Raw genomic sequence first — 20,810 nt, 5'->3', positions numbered from 1 at the left:
CACACACAGAGGCTTCTCCTGTCATAAGATGGTAAGAGAGGAGCAGCCGAGATCCCTGTGTGATGCTGCAGCTCTGGGAAGCCTCAGATGAGCCCATCAAACCTGACAAAGCAGAGGAGATGCAGGGTCACAGTACACTTGGGTGCCTGTGAGTAAAGCTGCTGCTACCTCAGCAAGGGCTTGGCCCTTCCTCAATGACTTGTGTCAGAGCATGGCTGGGAACTTCCAGCAGAGCTCATTTATCAGCAAGTGGAAGATGCTCCCGAGGCCAAGAGCCTGTGCTCAGTTCTCTGGAGAGAGGAGTTCCTGGAAACCAATGACAGCCACAGCAGCCCAGCCCCATGAGCTGGTCCTGGGGCTGCTCCCGCTCCCGCCGGTGCTGATCCGTCAGCCTCGCTGGCAGGGAGCACCAGGAGGAGCTGCCTGTCCCCACCTGCAGCCCCTGCAGTTTGACAGGGAGAGGGTGAAGTGTGCAACTGTGCAACCAAAGAACCCAAGGCAGCTTCACCTCTGAGCACAGGGTGGGACTGGAACAGCACAGCACCAGGGGATTCCCACCACAGCTCCCCGTGTCTCTGTGCAGCACCCAGACTCACAGTCCCTCTTTGCTGAAGCCCAGGACATGTTGTCTGGGGAGGGGACCAAAGAAGGATGGACTGGATGACTGGAGAGTTGAGATCCTTCAAAAAATAAAGTTACTGAGCACAGAAACAGTTCCTCATGGTGGCCTTGGTGCACTCTTAAATTTTGATAACAACTTCCTTGTGTGCTACTGCTGAGGGGTCCACAGCAGGTACAAAGACACTGTAAGGAATCACTTTGAATTTTTTGCACAGCAACAAACCACAACAGAGAAGCAATCTGTTACAGGCAGAAAGACAGGGAAAGAATATTTATTTTATCTAGCTAAAGTAAACCTGACATTTTGCACCTGGTCAGCTCTCTGAAAACCTTCAGCCTGCTCCTTCCCAATGGTCTCTGGGGAGCAGCACAGGGTCTACAGGGAAAAAGGCAACTGAAACACTGCTTGCTGCAGCCACAAAGTGCTTTGGGTGCAGCTCACTTCATTCCCAGCAAAGGCTATCAGCATCATGAACTGCAAAGAGATTAGGCACATCCACAGGTTTATTTTAAATCCCAAGATTTAGAGAAAAAACTGGGGGAATGGGACAGCAGGAAATTGTGCTTTTTAGATAAACTGGCCTCTTGTAGCAATGAGGGGCCCACATGTGATGAGCAGACTGAGTAGCAGTTGGGAGATGCAGGCAGGAAAGGGTCAAGGATGACATCAAGGATGCCATCCTGATGAGTGGAGATGCTTCAGAAGAGTCTGAAATGTCTCACATTTCCACTCAAGTCAGCACTCAAGTGCTCTGGTCAGCAATAATTGTTAGACATGTTAGATGTTTGTCAGCTGCTACAAAGAATTGTGCCCTGTATTAAAAAGACATTTGAGAAACTCCTGTGAGTTTTCTTACTGTAACTGTTATTTATTTCGATAAATCTCTCCCCTTCCACTCAGCAGTATCCCTGTCTTTTCCATCCTATACACTCCTCAAAGTTTGTTGTGGGCTCCAATAGTTTTTTTGAAGTCATCACAAGCTGAAAATAGAAAAAAAACCATATTGACCTGCTTAACTTAGGAAGCTCTAACACCTCTTGGTGAAGTTGTGGGTTGGCATCATTATCCAGATGGTAACACTGCTATCCCTTAACTGATTTATCTCCTTGCTTTGAAAAAGCCCTTGAAAAAGATTACAGAGATAACCAGATAGATGAAAGGGAGAAGCTTTACCCTAAAAGCAGCACCCAAAACCACTCAATGTGAGCCCTTGATAATCCTTTGCCAGACTGTTATTCCCATCAGATCAAACAAGATGGAATGAGATTTAGGCTATGCTAAGTGCCATACTGCAGTATTACAGTACCACTGTCACACCTTCTTGCAGCTTTTATCTTTTTTCCTTCTCTCCTGCCCCAAAAGAATCTGATTTAACTTGCACAACCAACTCCAGAGGCAGCTAAAAGGAGTTTTGCAGGCCCCTTCTGCTGTACTTGCTCTTTTACTGTGGCATTGTTTCAAAGAGATGGAATCAAACTTCACAAAAATTAGCAACATGAGAGCATCACAACTCTTACCCACTCCAAAGACAATCAGTAATGTCAATACTCTAAGGTGAATTCTCAGGCATTTTTCTAGAAGAGACCTTTTACAGCTTTACACTAAACAATGAAAACAAAAGCTTTCTGAATACTCCAACTGCATTCACTGTTTTCCTGTGTCACACACCTGCATCTCCAATAGAAGTATTTAAACATTCTGAAGCTGAAGGTTTTTTTAAAAAGCCATTCATAATTCATAATTTCACTGTTTCACCTGCAACAGTGAAAGAACAGTGTTTTTGGTAAAGCAAATTGCCCTGGAGAACTCCCTGTGCCCACCCAGGGAAGGCTGGGAGCCTGCTCCCACACAGGCAGGTGTAGGAAAGCAGCCAAGGGGAGGATGAAAAGCTGCTGCAGCTGCTAAAGGCTGCTAGCAAAGAGGCAGCCACAGTCACCTGGGGCTCCACACCCACCAGCTGACAAGAGAATCACGGTCAAGCTCAGAAAACTCCTTTGCATTGCTGCCTGTGGGAATGACACCAGGGAGGCAGGCCGGGAAGTCTGTCCATTCCTGGTAAGGAAAGGTCCAGGTAGTAAAATGGCACAAATCATCAATCAGGGAGGAAGGTTGTTTGGAGTCCAGAGAATAATGGTGAGGTTGCTCCAGAGTGAGAGGGAGGAATGGGCTGGAAGAGGTAACTAAAAGCACCAATGGTCATAAAGTAGACATGATTCCAGAAGTTCATTTGGGATGGGAATTTTGTTTTGCTGAAGACAGACAACAAGTCTTCAGGGGACTGCAGCATACAGAATATGGACAGTGCAGGAAGTTGCTTGTGGCAAAGCAAGATGAGTGCTGCTGCATGCAGCCAGACTTCAGTGCAGGCTGCCTGAGCTGGGCAACTTGGAACAACACAGGAGCCTACCTGACTAATCTGGGGAGATAAATGAATTCAGGGGCTTTGTCAACACTTGAAATGCAGAATTTGCCAAGACATTTTGGTAAACTTTAGCAGTCCTAGCTCAAATGAGCTTTTGTTAACTATGCTGGCAGTACAGGACTCAATTCAGATGCACCAGTTTACCATTAAAACCTTGTCTCTAGAAAGGCAGGCTCACTGCTGATGAGGACACTGTGAAAACACCAGTGCCAAAGTAGTTGTGGAAAAATAAACAGCACTATGGGTGAAAGCAGTATCATGAAGTCTCCAGCACAGAGGAGATCACAGCTGTTGTCATATAAAAAGATGTAATATATAGTTGTATCATTTTTTTTAAGATGGAAGAAACCCTGTTTATGTAATATACAAAACATACTCTTGAAGGGATTAGACTAAATAATGCCCTAAATTCAGCATCTTCTAGTCTAATAAAGGACATAAAACCTGTTCAGCAATCTGTTTCTATTTTAAAAGACAAGCTATGGTATACATTACAAATATTGTTTGTAAAAGAGAGCTATGGAAGGAGGGTTGGTGGGATGTTCTGCATATATTAATGCTTCATTAAAAATGCCATAAGAAGTAAGGGAAAAAAAAGCCCTAAGTTTAAGATGCCCTCCCACATAAGGAAAAGGATTTTAAAGCACTTATTAAATTACTTCACTTGCATGAGCAAAACCATGAGCTTTCTTGGAAATCAGGACAAGCTGATTATATAAGACCCTGATAGTTCTTCTTTAAAATGTTATTTGAACCCATGAAGATTTATATCTAGAGTTAAAAGGAAAAAAAAAAAAAGTATGATTTGGGTTGTGGTTCTTAAGGGATCTTAATGTGGATCCCCTACAATGACTCTAATTAATTAATCTTACATGGAATTGTGAATCCTAGTGCTACCCTCCTGGGCTCTGCCTTTGGTCAAATGGAGTCAGATTTCCATGGTGAGCTTCAGAAAAGGCAGTGATCATCTTTCTGCTCAGTACTGGGACTGCACCCTGTGCACTGCTGTCCTGATCCATCGGCAGGACAGCTGCAGGACACTGGGGCCAGACTTCTCTTTAGTATTTTGGTCAAAGTCTGTTTGCTTTGCAAACTTTGGGGCACAGCAGAAAATGGAAAATCTGCTGTGTACGAGCACATCTGTGTGACACCAGGTCTATTTAGTCCAGTGCTATAAAAATTACTGTAAAACCGAACTGTAAAACCTCCAGCTGTAGGACAAGAGAGGAGCAGGAGACATCTCCAGTTGCTGCCTGCCTGAGTGCCCTGGGGTTTGTGCCTGGCCGGCAACGCCGCAGCCTCTGCGGCTGCGCTCCTGCCCCAAGCAGAGACAGCACTCACCCAGCCAGGCTGAGCCCAGGGCACAGCTCTGCCCAGCCAGGCTGAGCCCAGGGCACAGCTCTGCCCAGCCAGGCTGAGCCCAGGGCACAGCTCTGCCCAGCCAGGCTGAGCCCAGCACACAGCTCTGCCCAGCCAAGCTGAGCCCAGGGCACAGAGCTGCCAGCTCTGCCCAGCCAGGCTGAGCCCAGCACACAGCTCTGCCCAGCCAGGCTGAGCCCAGCACACAGCTCTGCCCAGCCAGGCTGAGCCCAGCACAGATGGGGCTCTCATGGTGCTCCCTGAGCTGCCATTTGTCCCTGCCCCGGGCACTGAGTGGGCAGAGCAACTCCCCAGCTCAGGACAGCAGCTCCTTATAGCAATGAACCCTTCACTGGGTCTGGCTTTCAACTCTGCTTCAGCACAGGGTGAGCTTGAATAAGGGGAGTTAACACACAGTCTAATGGTAAAGGTGAGAATTTGACCCTTGAATGGATGAACTGTCCTTCAGGCTGGTTCAAATCCTGTCATGTCTAATAGGGCTTCTTTTATGGAAGAAAAGTTGAGTTTTCAAGCTTAATTTAAAAAGAAAAAGAAAAAAATTGCCCTGGCCACTTAAAGAAGTGCTCCTTTCAACACAATCCCTGCTCAGGAAGGACACCTGCAGCAGGGTCATCTCACCTAACTTTCAATGTCTGCAGGGCAGCTGGCTGCATGAGAGAGCTCCTGTGTCCCAGCCCACACTCCATTCACTGAACAGAGAAAATGGGAGCTTTCAGGACACAATGCAACTGACCTATTTTAGGTACCTGCTTCAGGATGAGATGAATCAGCCCCAGCAGTGCCTGTTTCTCTCTGCTGTCTATAAAGGGAGTCTGGCAAATATACCTCTGGCCAGGTAAATACCACCCCCATGCTGAATTCAAGCAGAAGGAAATGCAGAAAAATGCTCAGAATGGGACTAATTCATACCATTCACACCACGTTGCAAGCAAAGCATTTAAGACCTACAGAGCGGAAGCAGCACTCCAATTAGCTTTAATATGAGCCTAGAAGGATCCTGGTAACACAAGGAAATTAATATCTAGGCAGCAGGTCCCTAGAGTAATTGCACAGTTGTTACAAAGGGAAGTTGCACAAAATTACCATTTGCAAGGCTGCAGCAAACAAAAAGAATATTTTGATGTAGGGCAGTGCAGGGATCTGAGGGCTCCAAACATCCAAAGTTCAACTCACACAGCTGAACAACTACAGGTGAAAAAAGCCAGAAGAGGGTGGTGATAGAAGAGCAAGAAGCCTGCAGCTCAACTTGGGCTCATATGAGACACACAAAGAGCTGGCTCAGAAATCTTCCAATAGAGTATTAAAGAAAATATGAGTGATTAATGGTCATACTAGTGACTGATGTCTGCTTGCCTGCCTTACATATGGATAACCAGCCATGAAAAATGAATAAAAGATTGAGTGAAAGGATTGAAAGGAAAACTTAAATATTTCAGCTTTGCTACTTGGTCTAATGGATGACACTGTCTCAGCCTAAAAGCCTCATCCCAAGGTTTGTTCCTTAATACCTCCATGGTTAGAACAATTTATCAGTGTCTGAACATGACCACCAGCACACCCATTAACTGAATCAGTCTGGATGAAATTTAATTGCAGACAAAGACAAAAATGTGTTGTAGTTTAAGGATGACATTTTCAAACTTGGGAAAACAAATTGAAGAGAAAAAATCCCACCAGTTCTCAAATGATTTGCATTCCCTGCTTTCCCTACTATATCTGAGATTCAACACTGGCGGTGTTGCTAGTACTATCAGGACAGAAATGACAATCAAAATATTCACAGCTGATTACATATACACCCATCACCTATGTCCCTGTAATTCAGTGTCATGGCTTGAGATTCAAGAAAAGCTGGTTTTGTAGGCAAACAAGACTAATCACAAGCATGATTTTCAAAAAATATGCATATGAAGAGACACAGCTTGTATTTTAATATTTCAGAAATAAATCCTAGTAATATCTACTGGTGATCAGTTAGTACCTCCTTAACTGGCCTGATCACTACATGGGACTCTGTGGTGCTATCAGCTTCAGGAAGTGTAAATATTTATAGCAGACTCCTCTTGGCTGCTTTAGAAGTGTGGACAGAAAACAGTTGCATTTCTGAGGCACAATCACTGTTGGCTGGAATGGAAAAGTCAGCTTTTACCACTCCAGCAAAAGCTGGCAACATCCATGCATGGTAGTTCAAGGACAGAGCTGGCTTCCAGGCCAGATGGAGCCTGGTGCAGCCACATGTGTCCCAGGTCACTGCTGTGGGGGGACACCAAGGCCACTGAGAAGATGGCTGGAAAGTTTAGGGCTTTAGGAGCCAAATGATCATCTGAGTCTCAAATCCTGAGGATCCCCAGGTTGGTTTTGTCATGTTCATACAAATCTGCTGTCTCTAACATATTTCAAAACTTTGCTTGATTTGAAAAACAAGACTCTTCATAACTTTTCCTAACATCTTAAGATGCAAAATAATATTTGGCTATGAAGTCATCTACCCTAGCAAGATTTCAAAAATCTGATGTAATTATTACTTTCTAAAGATTATGGGCTGATTTCCTGAAGAGTAACGTTCCAGGTGTGTAACAAGGGTCTTCCAGTTTTAGATTTCTACCTACATTTATATTGGTTAAGCTTTCAGACCTTCTATTTCCTGATACAGATGTCAGGACAGCTGCAGTCTTGACTCTCCAGCAGTTACGAGAGAGGGGCAGTTTTGCAAAAACTCATTATTAATTTAAGCCATCATTGTGCATGGTTTACTTCCTTTACAAGAGGATTATGTGCTCCTTCCAAAGGCACTGGAGAGTTTGAATACAGGGCAGTGGACGGGAGAGCTCAGTTTATATTTCTGCCACTTTGCAACTCATCCCATGAGTGGAGAGAATGTAATGGTATTTGTGATACATCCCCTGAGGCACATGATGTTTTACTTTTCAAGAGTCCTGGTGTGCAGATAAGTTCCTGCTCCATTATCATAAACGCAGAGGAGAAAGAAGCCCGATTTTTACCGTATGAGAGCAAGCCTGTCTTTCTCAGATGGATGATCATCGAGCCACTGGGAGTAGCGGGCAATGGACCACTCAGCCCTCTTGAACAGAGAAACACAAACACCAATTACACAAAACGCAAAAAAGGAAACAGACACACCAATTTCAGAATCATAGATGACATAAATGAAAGCCACATGAGGCTCTCACTACTGCAGTGATGCAGAATGAATTAAGAAATCAACGACAATTAACAGGAATAGCCCTGTATGTTATTTGAGAGCTCAGAGGTCATCTCCTACATCAGCTGTTGGCCCATTTCTGACAGGGTTTTAATCTAGATTTCCTGACTCTTACAAGAGAAGGATCCAGGCAATTTGCAGTCTGGGGAAAGGTCTGCAACTTCTACTATGAGCTGACAGAATAATAAAGAATTGAGAGTCTATTTAATATCAGGTTATCGTATCCTTACTATTAATTAATCAATCAATCAGCCAATTTAGTAAACCAATTATTATAATGCCTTTACCACAATAAAAACAAAAGCAAAAATTATATAAAATATGCATTTGAATAATTTTTAACTAAAACAGCTAGGGCAAACTACAATGCTCATCGCACCTTAGGACATCTGAAAATAAAAGACAGGTTGATCTTATTACCTGGAAGGGTGATTTTAGCTCTGGTGGTGCTCTTGTAAATAAGAACTGAAGAATAATGCTGAATGGAATAACCTCTCCCAGAGCTGGGCTACTGGCAATATGCTCACTGGTCTGGAACAGCAGTGGTCTGGAAAAATGTAACAACACACTCATTAAATGAAGAAAAAGCTTATCTTATGCATTAGAAAAGTGCCTCTATATGGTGGCAATATTGTGTTAGGATAGAACCATCGAGGTTTTTGCCCCTGCTCTGCATCTTGGGTTTCCAACACAGGTGCAGTTTGCAAAAATTTAGAGCAGTTGCCTATTGTAATTAAACAACAAAGGACCATAAATTTTGTATTTCAGTGAAAACATTTAAGGTAACTATAGAATTTGCTGTCATACAGAAGATGTACTAAAAGCAATATAAAAAAGTACAATTTGGCCAACATTTGCATGACAAAGATCATTAAATCATAGTTATACTCTGCATAAAATTTAAAAGAACTTTAATCTATTTCTAATTTGCAGGTGGGTGTTGCCAAAAAAGCTCTCAGTTCAGTCAGAACTAACAGGAGGTAATAAATCAGTTTGAAATACAGTTTAGTCATACTGTGACTGCTCCTCACCTGAATGACCTCAGCTGTCTGTAGGACTTGCCCAAGTCAGAGACTCGCCGACACAGCGGGGCTACTGCCAACTCCATCTACAAAAGCAAACAGTTCCATTTGAATTACATCCTCCCAAAACATAACACCTGGCATTGAAGTAGCCTGTCTTTAAGCAACAATCCAAACTTGCAGACTAAGTCAGTGACTTCTCTCTGGTGGCTGAATTAAGAAGCTCTTTTCCTTTTATACTATGATGCCCAAGCCAAGACTTCTGCCTTGTTCTTGGCAGCACAGTCAGCATTTCGTGACAAATGTCTCTACAGTCTGTGCATAACAACAGAAGGGGCCTCTGAGCTTTCTGAGACTAAAGCTTTGTTTCTTGCAGCAGGTTTATTTTGTTGGTGATGAGTTTCCTAATGAAGCACTTGTGTCAATACCCCAAAAGTCTGACCGTAGCCTGAGAAGAAAGCAAATCTAGGCAGGTCTCCACAAACCACTGCTAAAGCAGTAAAACTGCAGGCACATTTCAGCTGGGCACCCTTTCCTTTGGTGAAGGACAAGGTTAAAATTATTCTTTCTTGAACAGTGGGCCCCAAAACCTATACAGATTAGATAGAAGGCAGCTGAGATCTATTACCAAAGGGTCATATGGAATCATGGTTAAAGAGTAAGACCTTTATTTTCATACTTATTTTCATACTGTAGTGTTTCTGAGTTAGAGCAGCCATCTTTAAAAACAAACAAGTTTAAAACACTTGTTGAAGCATGGGAGTTCAGCTTTTTTGAAGAGCCAGGCTCCACTTGGGTTTTTACATCTAAATTCTGTCACAGGCTCTTCATTAACAGTGAGGACACAGAAGTGAGAAAGAACTGTTTCCCTTCTGGATCCCAGACTGAGCATGAACATTACACAGCAAAATCTCAGTTAATGTGCACACCAATACAGACACCACCACTTGAAAAAACCCTGCAGGTAATTTTACTCAGACATGGATGAAGTCTTTATTTTTTGCATTCCTGAAATGTCAGCCAAATAAGGGATCAAGCTTTATTCTCTGTTTATTAAAATCCCCAACTTGAAAGACTACTCAGACTTTGATTTACATATAATGCACAATTAAATGAAGTTTCAGAGGATGACAGCTAAAATAAGTAACAGGATCAAAACCACCATACAATGAGTTTCCCTTGTAAGTAATATTGCTGAATGAGTTTCAAAGTGTTTGTGATATGACACTATTTACAGTGAAGTCTTTAATACTATTTTATTGTTCTTTCCAGCTGCAGCATTTCCTCAGACAGAGATGGCTGCTGGGCTACCAGTTTCACCAAGAGCACATAACTATGCTGGGATTCCAGTGTAAGCAAGGAACAGGGTGCAGCGAACTATGATGCCATATTTCATCTAAACCCAGAAGAACTTAAATTAGTGAATAATGCAAATCAAGGCTATATACTTCAGGCATCCCTCTTTAAAAGCAGGTGGCAGGATAGGAGTCATCTCACCTGCTTCTTAACATCTAGAGGTTCTCTTGAAAGGCAGTGGAGAGAAACAGCCATGCCTGGGGGGGGGTGATGCACCTTTCCCCAAGGTGAACACCTAAAGTAGGTCAGGTGGGTCATGTTTGTAGGAGTAACCCCCTACATGATAATCAGGCAAAGCTGGGAAAGCCTCAGGGTCCAACCCAAGCCTCTTGGCTTCCCCTGCAGACCAGGAGAGGTGGGTAGCTCTGGAAAGCCTTGGGAATGCCCCCCAGAGCTGTCCCATGGGCAGTTCACAGCCACTGCCTGAGCCCAGAGACCTCTGCATACCTGCCCATATCAGGCACTTCCAGGCCACTTGAAATCCGTATTTTATGGAGAGAGAAAGGAGAAGAAAGTGAACTAAAAATCCAGGACATAAGGAAATAAGGCTCCAGACCTGAGTAACAGCCTGGCTTCCTCTTGCCTGCTGCCCTTTTTGGTCCCCAAATCTTTAGGCTATGAAATGGCCCCTCTCAACACCCTGAGGATGAGGTCCCCTCTCCTGCAGGCAGGTGGGAGGTCAATGTCCCTGTGGCTCAGGAGCCAGCAGCTGCTGTGCTGAATCTGCTGGCACAAGGGAGTCGGGGCACGCTCCCAGGGAAGGCAGGCTCTGCAGGAACTGCTGCAGGGAGGGGCTCCAGCTGCAATGAAGTTACAGCAAGCTCAGCATGTTGCTCCCCCAGGTGCCCCACGAGCACAGGTGGGAGCCAAGAGGCTGCTGTGCCACACAGGACAAGGAGCAAGCAGCCAAAACAAGGAGCTAACCAAGTATGCCTTGCTGCATCACGATACAAGAACCCTCCAGATCCTGAAAAACAAATGGGAGCAAGACTCTGATTTCTCCAGAGCTTCATTTCAGGCATCAGTATCGGCTGGGGGGCAGCTGGAAGCAACTGATATCCCACAGGAGCTGGTGTCCCAGCTCTGGTGGGAGCTGTGGGCTTGTAGCTGTGAGGGACCAGGGAGAAGATAATTCCTTTAGGTTCTTTAGAGACTTTGATAACAGGCACCAAACTGCCAGTCTGACTTGTGGAAACAGAGATGGTAGATCAAACGGTACTCAAGGGGAGGAAGAAATAACAGCATAGCAAAATATAATTTTGCTTAATAAGTTTTAAAAGATTGTTTTGCTCCTGGAAGAGAATACGAAGCAATGAGACGTTAAGTGAAACTTTCTACAGCTTAACCAATTCCTTATTAAAACAAATTTAAATGAATTCTCTTGAATATACTTTGTAGTTTCCGTAAATTAAAATTTTTACTCTTAAGTACTAAAGAAGAAAAATTACTTTGGAAAATTCTATTACTTCATCTTCAACCTTTATTCACTGTAGGAAATTATTAGTATTGCTAGAACTAGATAGATTTAATGGCAGCAGATGGTGGATTCGTGAAGTAATAGCTGCCAAAGAAAAATATTGTTTTTAAGCTTTGCAGCATACTATACTATCTCACATTGACTCATGCAGAGTGGGAATGAGCGAAAACTAATGTGGTAAAAATGCACATAAACCACAGAAACTCTATTTTTTTAAAACTTTACAATACTAGTCTTTGTGTTATAAACCAATCTCTCTCCAATAAACAGTATAATTCACATAACAACTAAGATTGTTTTCTTTCCTTGAATTTTAGGTGTTTATCTGAGCCCAGTGACACAGTGGGATGCTATGGCATCCTTCTGCTGTCACAATCACTTCTGAGGCCACTGAGAGGGGTTTAGTGTCTCCGCTGAGCATTGTGCCAGCCCAGGAGCAAGTGCTGGGGAGGAAGCACTCTGCTGGAACAGCTGCTGTTTTCAAGGTACTGGAATTGGGCAGAGAATTGAGCGTGCATCACTTCTGCTTGTGTTACCTGTCATCACCTGAAATGGCATCAACTGTTGATTCACACAGTGAGTTCTGCTGTAGCAGCCTCTGCTGTGATACACAGCCATCATCTCAAAGCCTGCCAGTGAGCTCCTACATCAGGGGATGCTTTTGGCTGTTGGCAGCCAGTGTTTGTATTATCTGTGCAAGACCTTTCACTCAGCAATGTCCTGTGGACTTTACATACAAAAGGGTAAGTAGTATTTTCTGTTTCTTTTCCAAATTTCCCTTCCAAACTGCGAATTTGAAAATTCAAACATCCAGGTTAAATTCAGTGATAAATCAGGTGTTCAAGCACTAATTTGCAATCACAGAGGCTTGATGTGATATTATCATTAGCACAGAATCCAAGGGGCGCATTAGGAGATGAATGTGCTTGCCAAAAAGCAAGCAGCAGATAGAACAGAAGAAGGCCTAATGACTTGTTTCTTTTAGCTTTGTTCAAAACCCATTGCTTTGCCATGATTTATCCATGCTGGTTTGCTATGCTTTGCAGGACACAGTGGCAGGCGCCTGCCCAACATATGCTTCTTTTCAATGGTTAATGCTATCTAAGCCCAAAAAGGCAATATTATCTTTTCTTCTCATATGACTCTGCCATAGCCCATGGCTAGGTGGTCAATTATCTGTTGAACTATTCACTGGCTGGCCATATTGAAAAAAATACATCACATGCCTGGCTTCTCTAATTGGATTATGTTCAGCAACCCAAGGGTGAAGTTAATACGTAGTCTAGATACAGATAATGCATATATATTGAAGAGTGCTTTAAAAAGCCCATAGTGAAGTTATTTTTTAGTGCCTATTGTGGTATTTTCAAGATCTCTCATTACTTAAACAGCTGTTTTTTCAGCTGGAAAATCTTAACATTAAATTTTTAGCAATTACATTTCCTCCTGGCCAAGATGAATCCTAAGTTTTTAAATGTTATCTCAAAATGCTTTTTTCTAGCCATTCACCAGGACAGGATGCTTTAACAAGCAAGGGAGCAGAAGAGCTGAACTATTATATGAAAGGAAGCTGGCCTCGAAGGGATGTGCAATTTGATTTCTCCCCAGTGCAGCAATTCCAAAACAGTTGCTGTTTAAGTAAATCCTTCAGCTGGAACACCTCTAAAATAACACACATCAGCAAATAATTCCCTCTTTCCAGGAAGATAATTAGCACTAAACATTAAATGTATTTTAGCTTTAGTAGTTTCTGTCTTTATGACTACAACTGTGATTACAGCATCCTGCTGCTCTTATTTCTCTCTAAGAAACTAGAAAGCAAATTTTTTAGGAAAAATTATAAAAAGTGCTTTTATACTTGTATCTTCATGTTTGATCAAATGAACAAATCTGTCTACATTAAAAAAAATCCAAATGCCTAATAATCTTGCTTTTTTTTAAAAGCCACATATCGAATCAGGAAACCAGATCCTGACCCTGGTCTAGCCAGCAGGTAGGAACAGCTCTTCTACACTAGAATTTAGCATTGTAAACTTCTATCATAAAAACATTTTTCTAGGAAAATTCAATAAAATCCAAATATTTTGCAGTAATTTTCTGAGAAAGACTTGAAGAATTAGTGGCAGCATTAACTGTACCCTATCAAAATGCTCTGACCACAGTACTGAACAATGCCAAAAATCCCAACTATACATCACACCTAGATAAGAAATACAGAAAAGCATGTAGAGAATAGTATCAACTCCAACAGGACCAATAAAAATAGTTCATTCTTTGCTGCATTTTCCAGCCCTTCCAGCAGGTTTTAGGAAGGCCTGAACTACAAGCCACAATCCCAAAGTGTGCCTAAGTGCTGTAACAGCTCTGAACACCCAGAAAGTAAAAAGGTCCTTTGGAGAAGAACTTGCACTTCCCAGAAACAGAAGTGTTGAAAACCATCAGGGCTTGCTGGCTTGTTTGCCTCCAGGAGAACATTTTTTTCAGTCTGACAAGTACTGAATTAAAAAGTGAAATCTGGTATTAAATATGTGAATATTGAATTATGGGCACCTTGAAAATACAAAACCAAACAAAACAAGCTGATTCGGGTGCATACAGGAGTGAGCTGAAAAGTAATCTTGTGCAATTGCCTGCATAAAAACTGAGAGCATGAAAAGAGCTGAACTCAGCCTGGAAATGTTTCTAATGAGACTCCCAAGGAAGTGTGGCACTGCTAACAACCTTGCAGTGCTGTGCACATTTCCTAGGGCTGGCAATATTCCTGTAAGCACTGATTTACATGCAATCACATTAATGATATTCAGGCATATTTCAAGCCTATCATAGCTCTGTTTACAGCTGCCACAGTAGCACACACCTAGTCTCAATGCTGAGAAATCTGCAATGCACAGGACAGCCAAATGCCACACTGACACTGCAAACAGGGTAAGAGAGAATTCAACAGAGCCACAGCAGTAATACCTAATGTATGAGTAGATGAGCCTCACTCCAGAAAATTGGCTGTTATGCACCTCAGCAAACCCAGTTCTGAATGAAAAGAACTTGAAATTCATTTTCTCCCTTCTGTGTGGACACCTGTTGTTTTGAGGCAACTTATCAGTAAAACACATTTTCAGTGCAAAAATTTTCAACTCAGACTCTCACTCAAAGATATTCTTACTGACTATAAGGCAGCTGTAACTCTGAGTGCCCTGAAAGAATGTGAAGAAGCATGAGATACCCAAAATCTGATGCAATCAAAGGTTATTTGATTCATTGCATGTGTGTTTAGAATAAGAACTCAAATTAATCAAAGCTTCTGGACAGATTTCTGCCCAGGTCTTTTGCTTGCAAGAAACCCCAAAATACTAGAAGGGGTCTTAGATCTCAAAAGTCAGTTCTGAGCAGGAACACGTAACCCTTTTTTGCGCAGAGAAAATTCAAAATTACTTTACAAGACAGAAGACAAGTAAAAACAGTTTATAAACAAACCTACTCCTACACACAGTATCTTTCCAGGCAGGTTGTTTCCTTTGGGTTTGGCTTTAGGCCAACAATGCAGTGCTTTTCTGGGACTGAAAAAGAATCCCTGCACATGGCACTTATGGCCATTTGGAAAAATTTATCCTTCTCATCAAGCCAGCAGCCCAGCTAAATACCTGCTCCCTCCTCAGCCAAAAGCAGCAGCAACCTCTCCTAGTCACCACTAAAGCTGCCTTTACACCAGGACTCCTGGCTGGGTCAGAGCAACAACCACCTTCCTGCCAGGCTCCCAGGTGGCCACATCCACAAAATCCACCAGGTTTTTAGGAGGAGCACACACATCCCAGAAAACATGGATACAAGGCAGTGTCCATTTACAAAATATTTTGGTCCTTTTCCTTCTATCCTGAGCAAGAGGACAGAGTGTCCAGGCCATTTTGGACACTCCAGCCCCTGTGCAGCCCAGAGGAGCTCTGAGCAGAGATGCTCAAAGGCACAGAGGGAGCACTGAGCTGGCTCCTGCAGCTGGTTGGACATGGATTTCTTGTCTTAAGCCCATTTTTAAACAAGCCAAGAATACAGTGCAATGAGAAGAAAAGAAAAACACAAGCCCCCAGATGCAGCAACAGTTGAAGGCAGGAGACAGGAATGAACTCAAACCCTTTTTTTTTTTTTAATACTGTGGTACAAAAGAAATCAGAATATTAATGTCTATACAGCTGTCCATTGAGAAGTTATACTCAGCACAGTGGGGAAGACCATGCAAATTCCTCTACACTGTACAAAAACATGTCTTCATTTTTCATTTAAAAGGTAACCCATGTCAGAGTGAGAAAAATCAGTGTTTAAAAACTACTAACAAGTTATATTTTTAGATTATACCAGGTGCTTAGATCAGATGCTTTTACTGTACAATCAGGTAAAAATATTTTCCAAATTTATATGGCTTACTTTAGCTAAAATTAGCATAAATTACAAAAATTATCTCTATTACTTCCACAGGAAGAGTCAAGTGTCCTTTTTTTGCTTCCAATTTTATGCCATTGTCTTCAAAATAGAGAAGGGATGGAACCTTCTTGCTGAAAGCAATTGAAAACTTCCCCTTCATTTCTGTGATTCGCTATTTTTGAGTAATGAATAAAAAAATTTTACTCAGGAGCATGTAACTCACAGGCAAATGATACAAAGCAGCCACAAGAAGGAGTGGAGGTGGCAGCAATTCCTCCCTCCCTGCCTTCCTCTCCTACCTCAGTTACCTACCAGCCAAAACCAGCACTCAGTATGCAGACAGCTGGTGCCAATTCCCTTTTCCACTTGGATAATAATAAATGGCAGCCTCAGATTGATCCGTGGATGCCTGATTCTTTGGCACATTAACCATACAGTGGTACTGCAGACAAATTAAATTTTGATATAGCAGATAACACAGACAGGTAATGGATATGAATCTGGCAATTTCTTTTGTGGTTTAGTCCTGCACAGGAGTTAAGCAAAGCTGAGATGCAGGTCAGTCAATTGGGTCACAAAGACAATCCCACAAGACAACTGCCCTTCTGTTTTCCACAGAGCAGCTCTTGCCCAGGATATTGATGTTTCTTTAGCTTGTCTCCTTCACTGCAAAGCAGCTGAGCTAGCCATTAACCACTGTGGGCACCGTGACATATAGAGTGATTAAGGAAGTGACACACCATATTCCATTAGAAGAGAGAGAAAGAATGAAGTGAATGAATGGTGGCAAATGATGGACGTGCCACAGAGGTTGGCCCAGTGGGAAAACATGCCAAGATGCAGTTGAATTTAAACGCAACAGTCCCCTGGACAGGAAGCTGTCAGAGCTCCCTGAATGTGCCTGACAGCAATGAGGGATCTTCAATGACTTAGTGGATGCACTTCTCAGGATCCAGTATCTTATCAGAGAGGATGTTTAGACCTGGAATGCAACAATCTCTACAACTGCCTGTTTACAGCTCAATGGAGACAAAAGCATTGATACTTTGCAGTGAAATCAGTGAAATGACACTAAAAAGCAGAAACCAGCACTGAGGGTACCTGTGCAAAATCCGCTGCCAGGCGCATCTTCCCACCTTCTCCGAGAGGCCTGATCAGACTGGCATGGCGAATGAAAAGCTCAATCGCTCTCTGAGCCATGGCTTCAGTGTTATCAAAGACAAAGTCAAAACACTCAAAATGCCTGAAGTAGTCACTCATGACTCTTGCTATGAAACCCTGAAGCTCTTTCATGTAGAGAGAACAAGGGACATCTGGTTTTCCTGAGCTGGATAATGATCTGAAAAATCAAGAGAAGAACAAGAAATAGGGGCAGCTAAATTCATCTTTAAAACACAACCAAAACCTACTGGATTCTTTTAAACTTTTTTCCTACCCCATCAAGTCATGGCATGAATTGTAGAGTCTCACTTCTACTCAGAATACGGAGCATGTAACTCTCTCTGAAACTATAGTCAGAAAATATCTCCTTATCAGCCATGCCCATGAAGAATTAAAAGATGAAACAAGAAATAACAAGATAAAGGGCAACACCCCACTCCTACCCAACTTGCAGAGCCTACATGAATTTGGAGCCTACACCTGAAATCCAGATCCTAAATTTGAATGTCCCGGTTGTTGATTCGAAACTCTAAAGTGGATCATAAAATAGAAACATATGTCACAGGGTTACTAATTTAACCTGTCAATCCCAAACCTGTTCTCTGTATAGAATAAATCTCTGAGATTCCTCCAAACCTAGGATTACAAAGTCAGTATTACAGAAGCAGCACAGAGCGCCTGGATACAAACCAATCCTCTTTCTCTTTCTTTGACTGACAGTCAGGTCAAAGAGCTCTTCCAAACTTAGAAGAATACACAGGCTATCTAACAAAACTTAGCCTTTGGCTGGAAACTGGTTTGCCCGCCTAGAGAGATATTGTACTACCGGTGCCAAAAGAGGGTAAGGGTAAAATGTTGTTAAAGAGAAATTCAAAAGGAAAATTCAAAATGTCTCTGAAAATATAGTATTTTCAGTTAATTTTCAAGACAGAAAACAGGACAATTGATGATGGTGCAAGCAATGTCAGAACAAATATGACACTCACAATAAAATTTAGGAAGGAAGTCTCAATTGTACATCAGACTCAAGATCTTGGCATGTAAAGAACCCTGGAAATTCTAATGAAAACACACTAGGAAAATAGCATACATACTGAACCTGAGATTTAAGTTTTTAAAAAAGTTAATTTTAACTATTACATCACAGGCTATACGCTTTGACAAACAGGAATACTGACAGTTCTGAAGACTGCCCAAAAAAACCGCATTTTGAAACCAAAAAGGCTTTTTAAGCACACAAATGGCCTCTTGTCAGCTTTCTTTTTCTGTTTGAAATGAATTTTACTCAACAGGTATGAATAAAAAAGGGGAGGGAGAGAAGACAGATGCTACCTGATTAATTTGTTTCAACAGATAGGTGTAATTCTGTTTCCCGTGTTCATTAACCATAAAGCATCACCTTCCCCTCAACAAACAAGCACTCTTGCTTCAAGGACATTGTGGCAATAACAATCTATTACACACATGCAGGACATCTTAGTCGAGCAATGGTAAATGTAAAAGACATTTCTAGTTACCCAGAAAAATCTTCCTGGTGCATAGTGATGATAATAGCTTCCACTGAATCTCCTACAGAGTTCAGTAGCGGCTGAACAGCACTTCCCATTAGATCATGGACTGCCTAAAATAGAACAAGAAAAAGGCAGAAGTAAGGAAACAAAAACTAGAAGCATTTGCATTTTGACACCTCAAAAATACCTTAGGAAACAGTTCATTTTATCAGTGCTTTTTATTATTTTGCATTTGAAAATGCTAAATAGGAGAACTAAACCTAAAGATAACATTTTTCTTTAACTGATTTTACCAGTAAAGTGCAGAAATAAGGCTGCTTGCTGCTTCCTTCAAAAGCATTCCTTTTTGAAGGAAGACTTTACAAATTGCTTTGCCCAGCAATCTGGCATTCCTAGTTTGTACATGTACATGTTTTGGGGCACATTTGGCTCAGCTGTTCATTCCCCAGACACAAACTGCCCTTCATTCCCCTGCACACAACCCCTCCCAGGTCAGTGCCCAGCAGGACAGACTTGGAGAGCTGTCAGCCACAGAGGCTGCACCACCATCCACATCCCCCTCCAGGAAAGTACCAGGTCACATAAAAATGATAATTTGATGTCTGTCGGGGGAGGAAGGGGGTGATGAAGGATCCAGCTATTGCTGTGTGAATGCTGCAGAGAAAGATATTTATTTTCACAGTCAGATGACATCTATGTCCTGACTGTTATGAGAATATTCTGAATACAAGCATGACTCCAGCATGATTTGGCACAGGTAACACACATGTAGCTGCAGACACAATAAATTAGAAATGTCAGAATATTTGTATACCTGCTACTGAATACAGTGATGTAAAATAATAGGTGGGAAATAAGTGCCCATTTTAAGTGTAACAAACAAAGCCAAGCTCAGCCCTATCCCTGAAGCATATGGACATTCAATTACCTTTAAGGCAGTTGTGACAGTTTGCTCAGCAGCTGCTGGAAATGAGCTCTGACTGGTAATAACCTAAAAATTGTAAAGTAATCGTTAATAGTCAGCATTCAACAAATTATTAGAATTCATAATATTCACCATCATTTAAAAGCATACTGAGTTATCCTTAGTAATGAGTGTTTACAGATAACTATCAAGTGTGCTTTATACAGACAGAATTTTCAGCGCATCGTCAATCCTTTGCTCTCAAATTTCCTATGGACTCTGCTTCTGCCTTGGCAAAGAAATGACTCAATGGAGTGAAGCTGAAATTTAGCTGAAGGGCTAACAGAATCAGAATAAAAATAACTGGTGTATTCTCCCACTGCTAAGTATAGAATTCATGGAGAACTATACAAGCAGCTCTGTGGCAAACATTTGAAGGAATGGTTGTTCTTTCTTAGTATTATGACTATTATAGCACTACATGTTAATAGTTGCTTATGTACAGCTAAAACAATATTAAAATTGAGAGTCAAGGAATATCTGAAGGACTATTCTACCAATTTCCTTACAGTCTTGAACATGCTACACAATAGTATTTTTAAGCCAGATAAGTACTGAACTCAAAGACTGAATCACATCAGATCTCCCTCCAACACTAAGACACATGAGGTTCATTACTAAGTACAACAGAAAAAGCAGACTTAAAAGTTGATCTACCATCTGTTTGCAAAATCCAAGGAAATTTTACAGGCTTTTTAGCATTTTTTAAAATTCTTTGAACATATCCAGAGCCAGGAGTACACATGATTTTTTTTCTAATCAGGCTAGGATTTAAATACGATTAACTGCAACTATCAATATATCTATTTGGTTTAGTTTACAAAGACTGTGTAACAACTGGCATCATTAAATCAGTAAATTGGAATTATTCATAACTGTGCTTAGTCCTGAAAAGTTTCCAGGCCAGACTTTAGTCACAGTAATAATGTATGGAGATATTTGTGAGCTATTGCTTTTCTTGATTTCACCCTTTCCTTCCTCTTTTCAGTTTAGCCACAATTGTGGGAAAGCATTGAAGGTCTCCTGAAAAACGTAAGCTTGGGCTGAAGCAGATGCAGCAAGGGGTCTATCAGGCTGATTAGAACAAAGACAGATAAGAAAAAACAAACAGTTCAATTGTTTATGCTCACAAAGTAAAGGCTGTCAGATGTGATTATTCTCTAGAAAGATATTTTTATTCTTATAATATTGACATTTTGTCATATAGTGGTGCTTAGAGGGGCCAGCCCAGTCTCAAAGAGCTGTACAAATGTACAGCAAGG

General features: G+C 41.8%; 1 protein-coding gene across 1 annotated transcript in view; it reads right to left on the bottom strand.

Annotated features, from left to right (window-relative positions):
* The window catches only part of COG5 (component of oligomeric golgi complex 5), a 172,281-nt gene that overhangs the window by 2,184 nt on the left and 149,287 nt on the right, over positions 1 to 20,810 (bottom strand). Inside the window, exons 16-21 of the mRNA XM_030960406.1 lie at positions 19,513 to 19,575; positions 18,591 to 18,694; positions 17,014 to 17,251; positions 8,679 to 8,755; positions 8,068 to 8,194; positions 7,427 to 7,506 (exon numbers count right to left, since the gene is read on the bottom strand). Coding sequence (XP_030816266.1) covers positions 7,427 to 7,506; positions 8,068 to 8,194; positions 8,679 to 8,755; positions 17,014 to 17,251; positions 18,591 to 18,694; positions 19,513 to 19,575 — 689 coding nt within the window. The remainder of the gene's footprint in view (positions 1 to 7,426; positions 7,507 to 8,067; positions 8,195 to 8,678; positions 8,756 to 17,013; positions 17,252 to 18,590; positions 18,695 to 19,512; positions 19,576 to 20,810) is intronic.

Source organism: Camarhynchus parvulus, chromosome 1A, assembly GCF_901933205.1.
Source record: "Camarhynchus parvulus chromosome 1A, STF_HiC, whole genome shotgun sequence".
NCBI lineage: Eukaryota > Metazoa > Chordata > Aves > Passeriformes > Thraupidae > Camarhynchus > Camarhynchus parvulus.
This window is presented reverse-complemented; position numbering and strand designations above follow the sequence as displayed.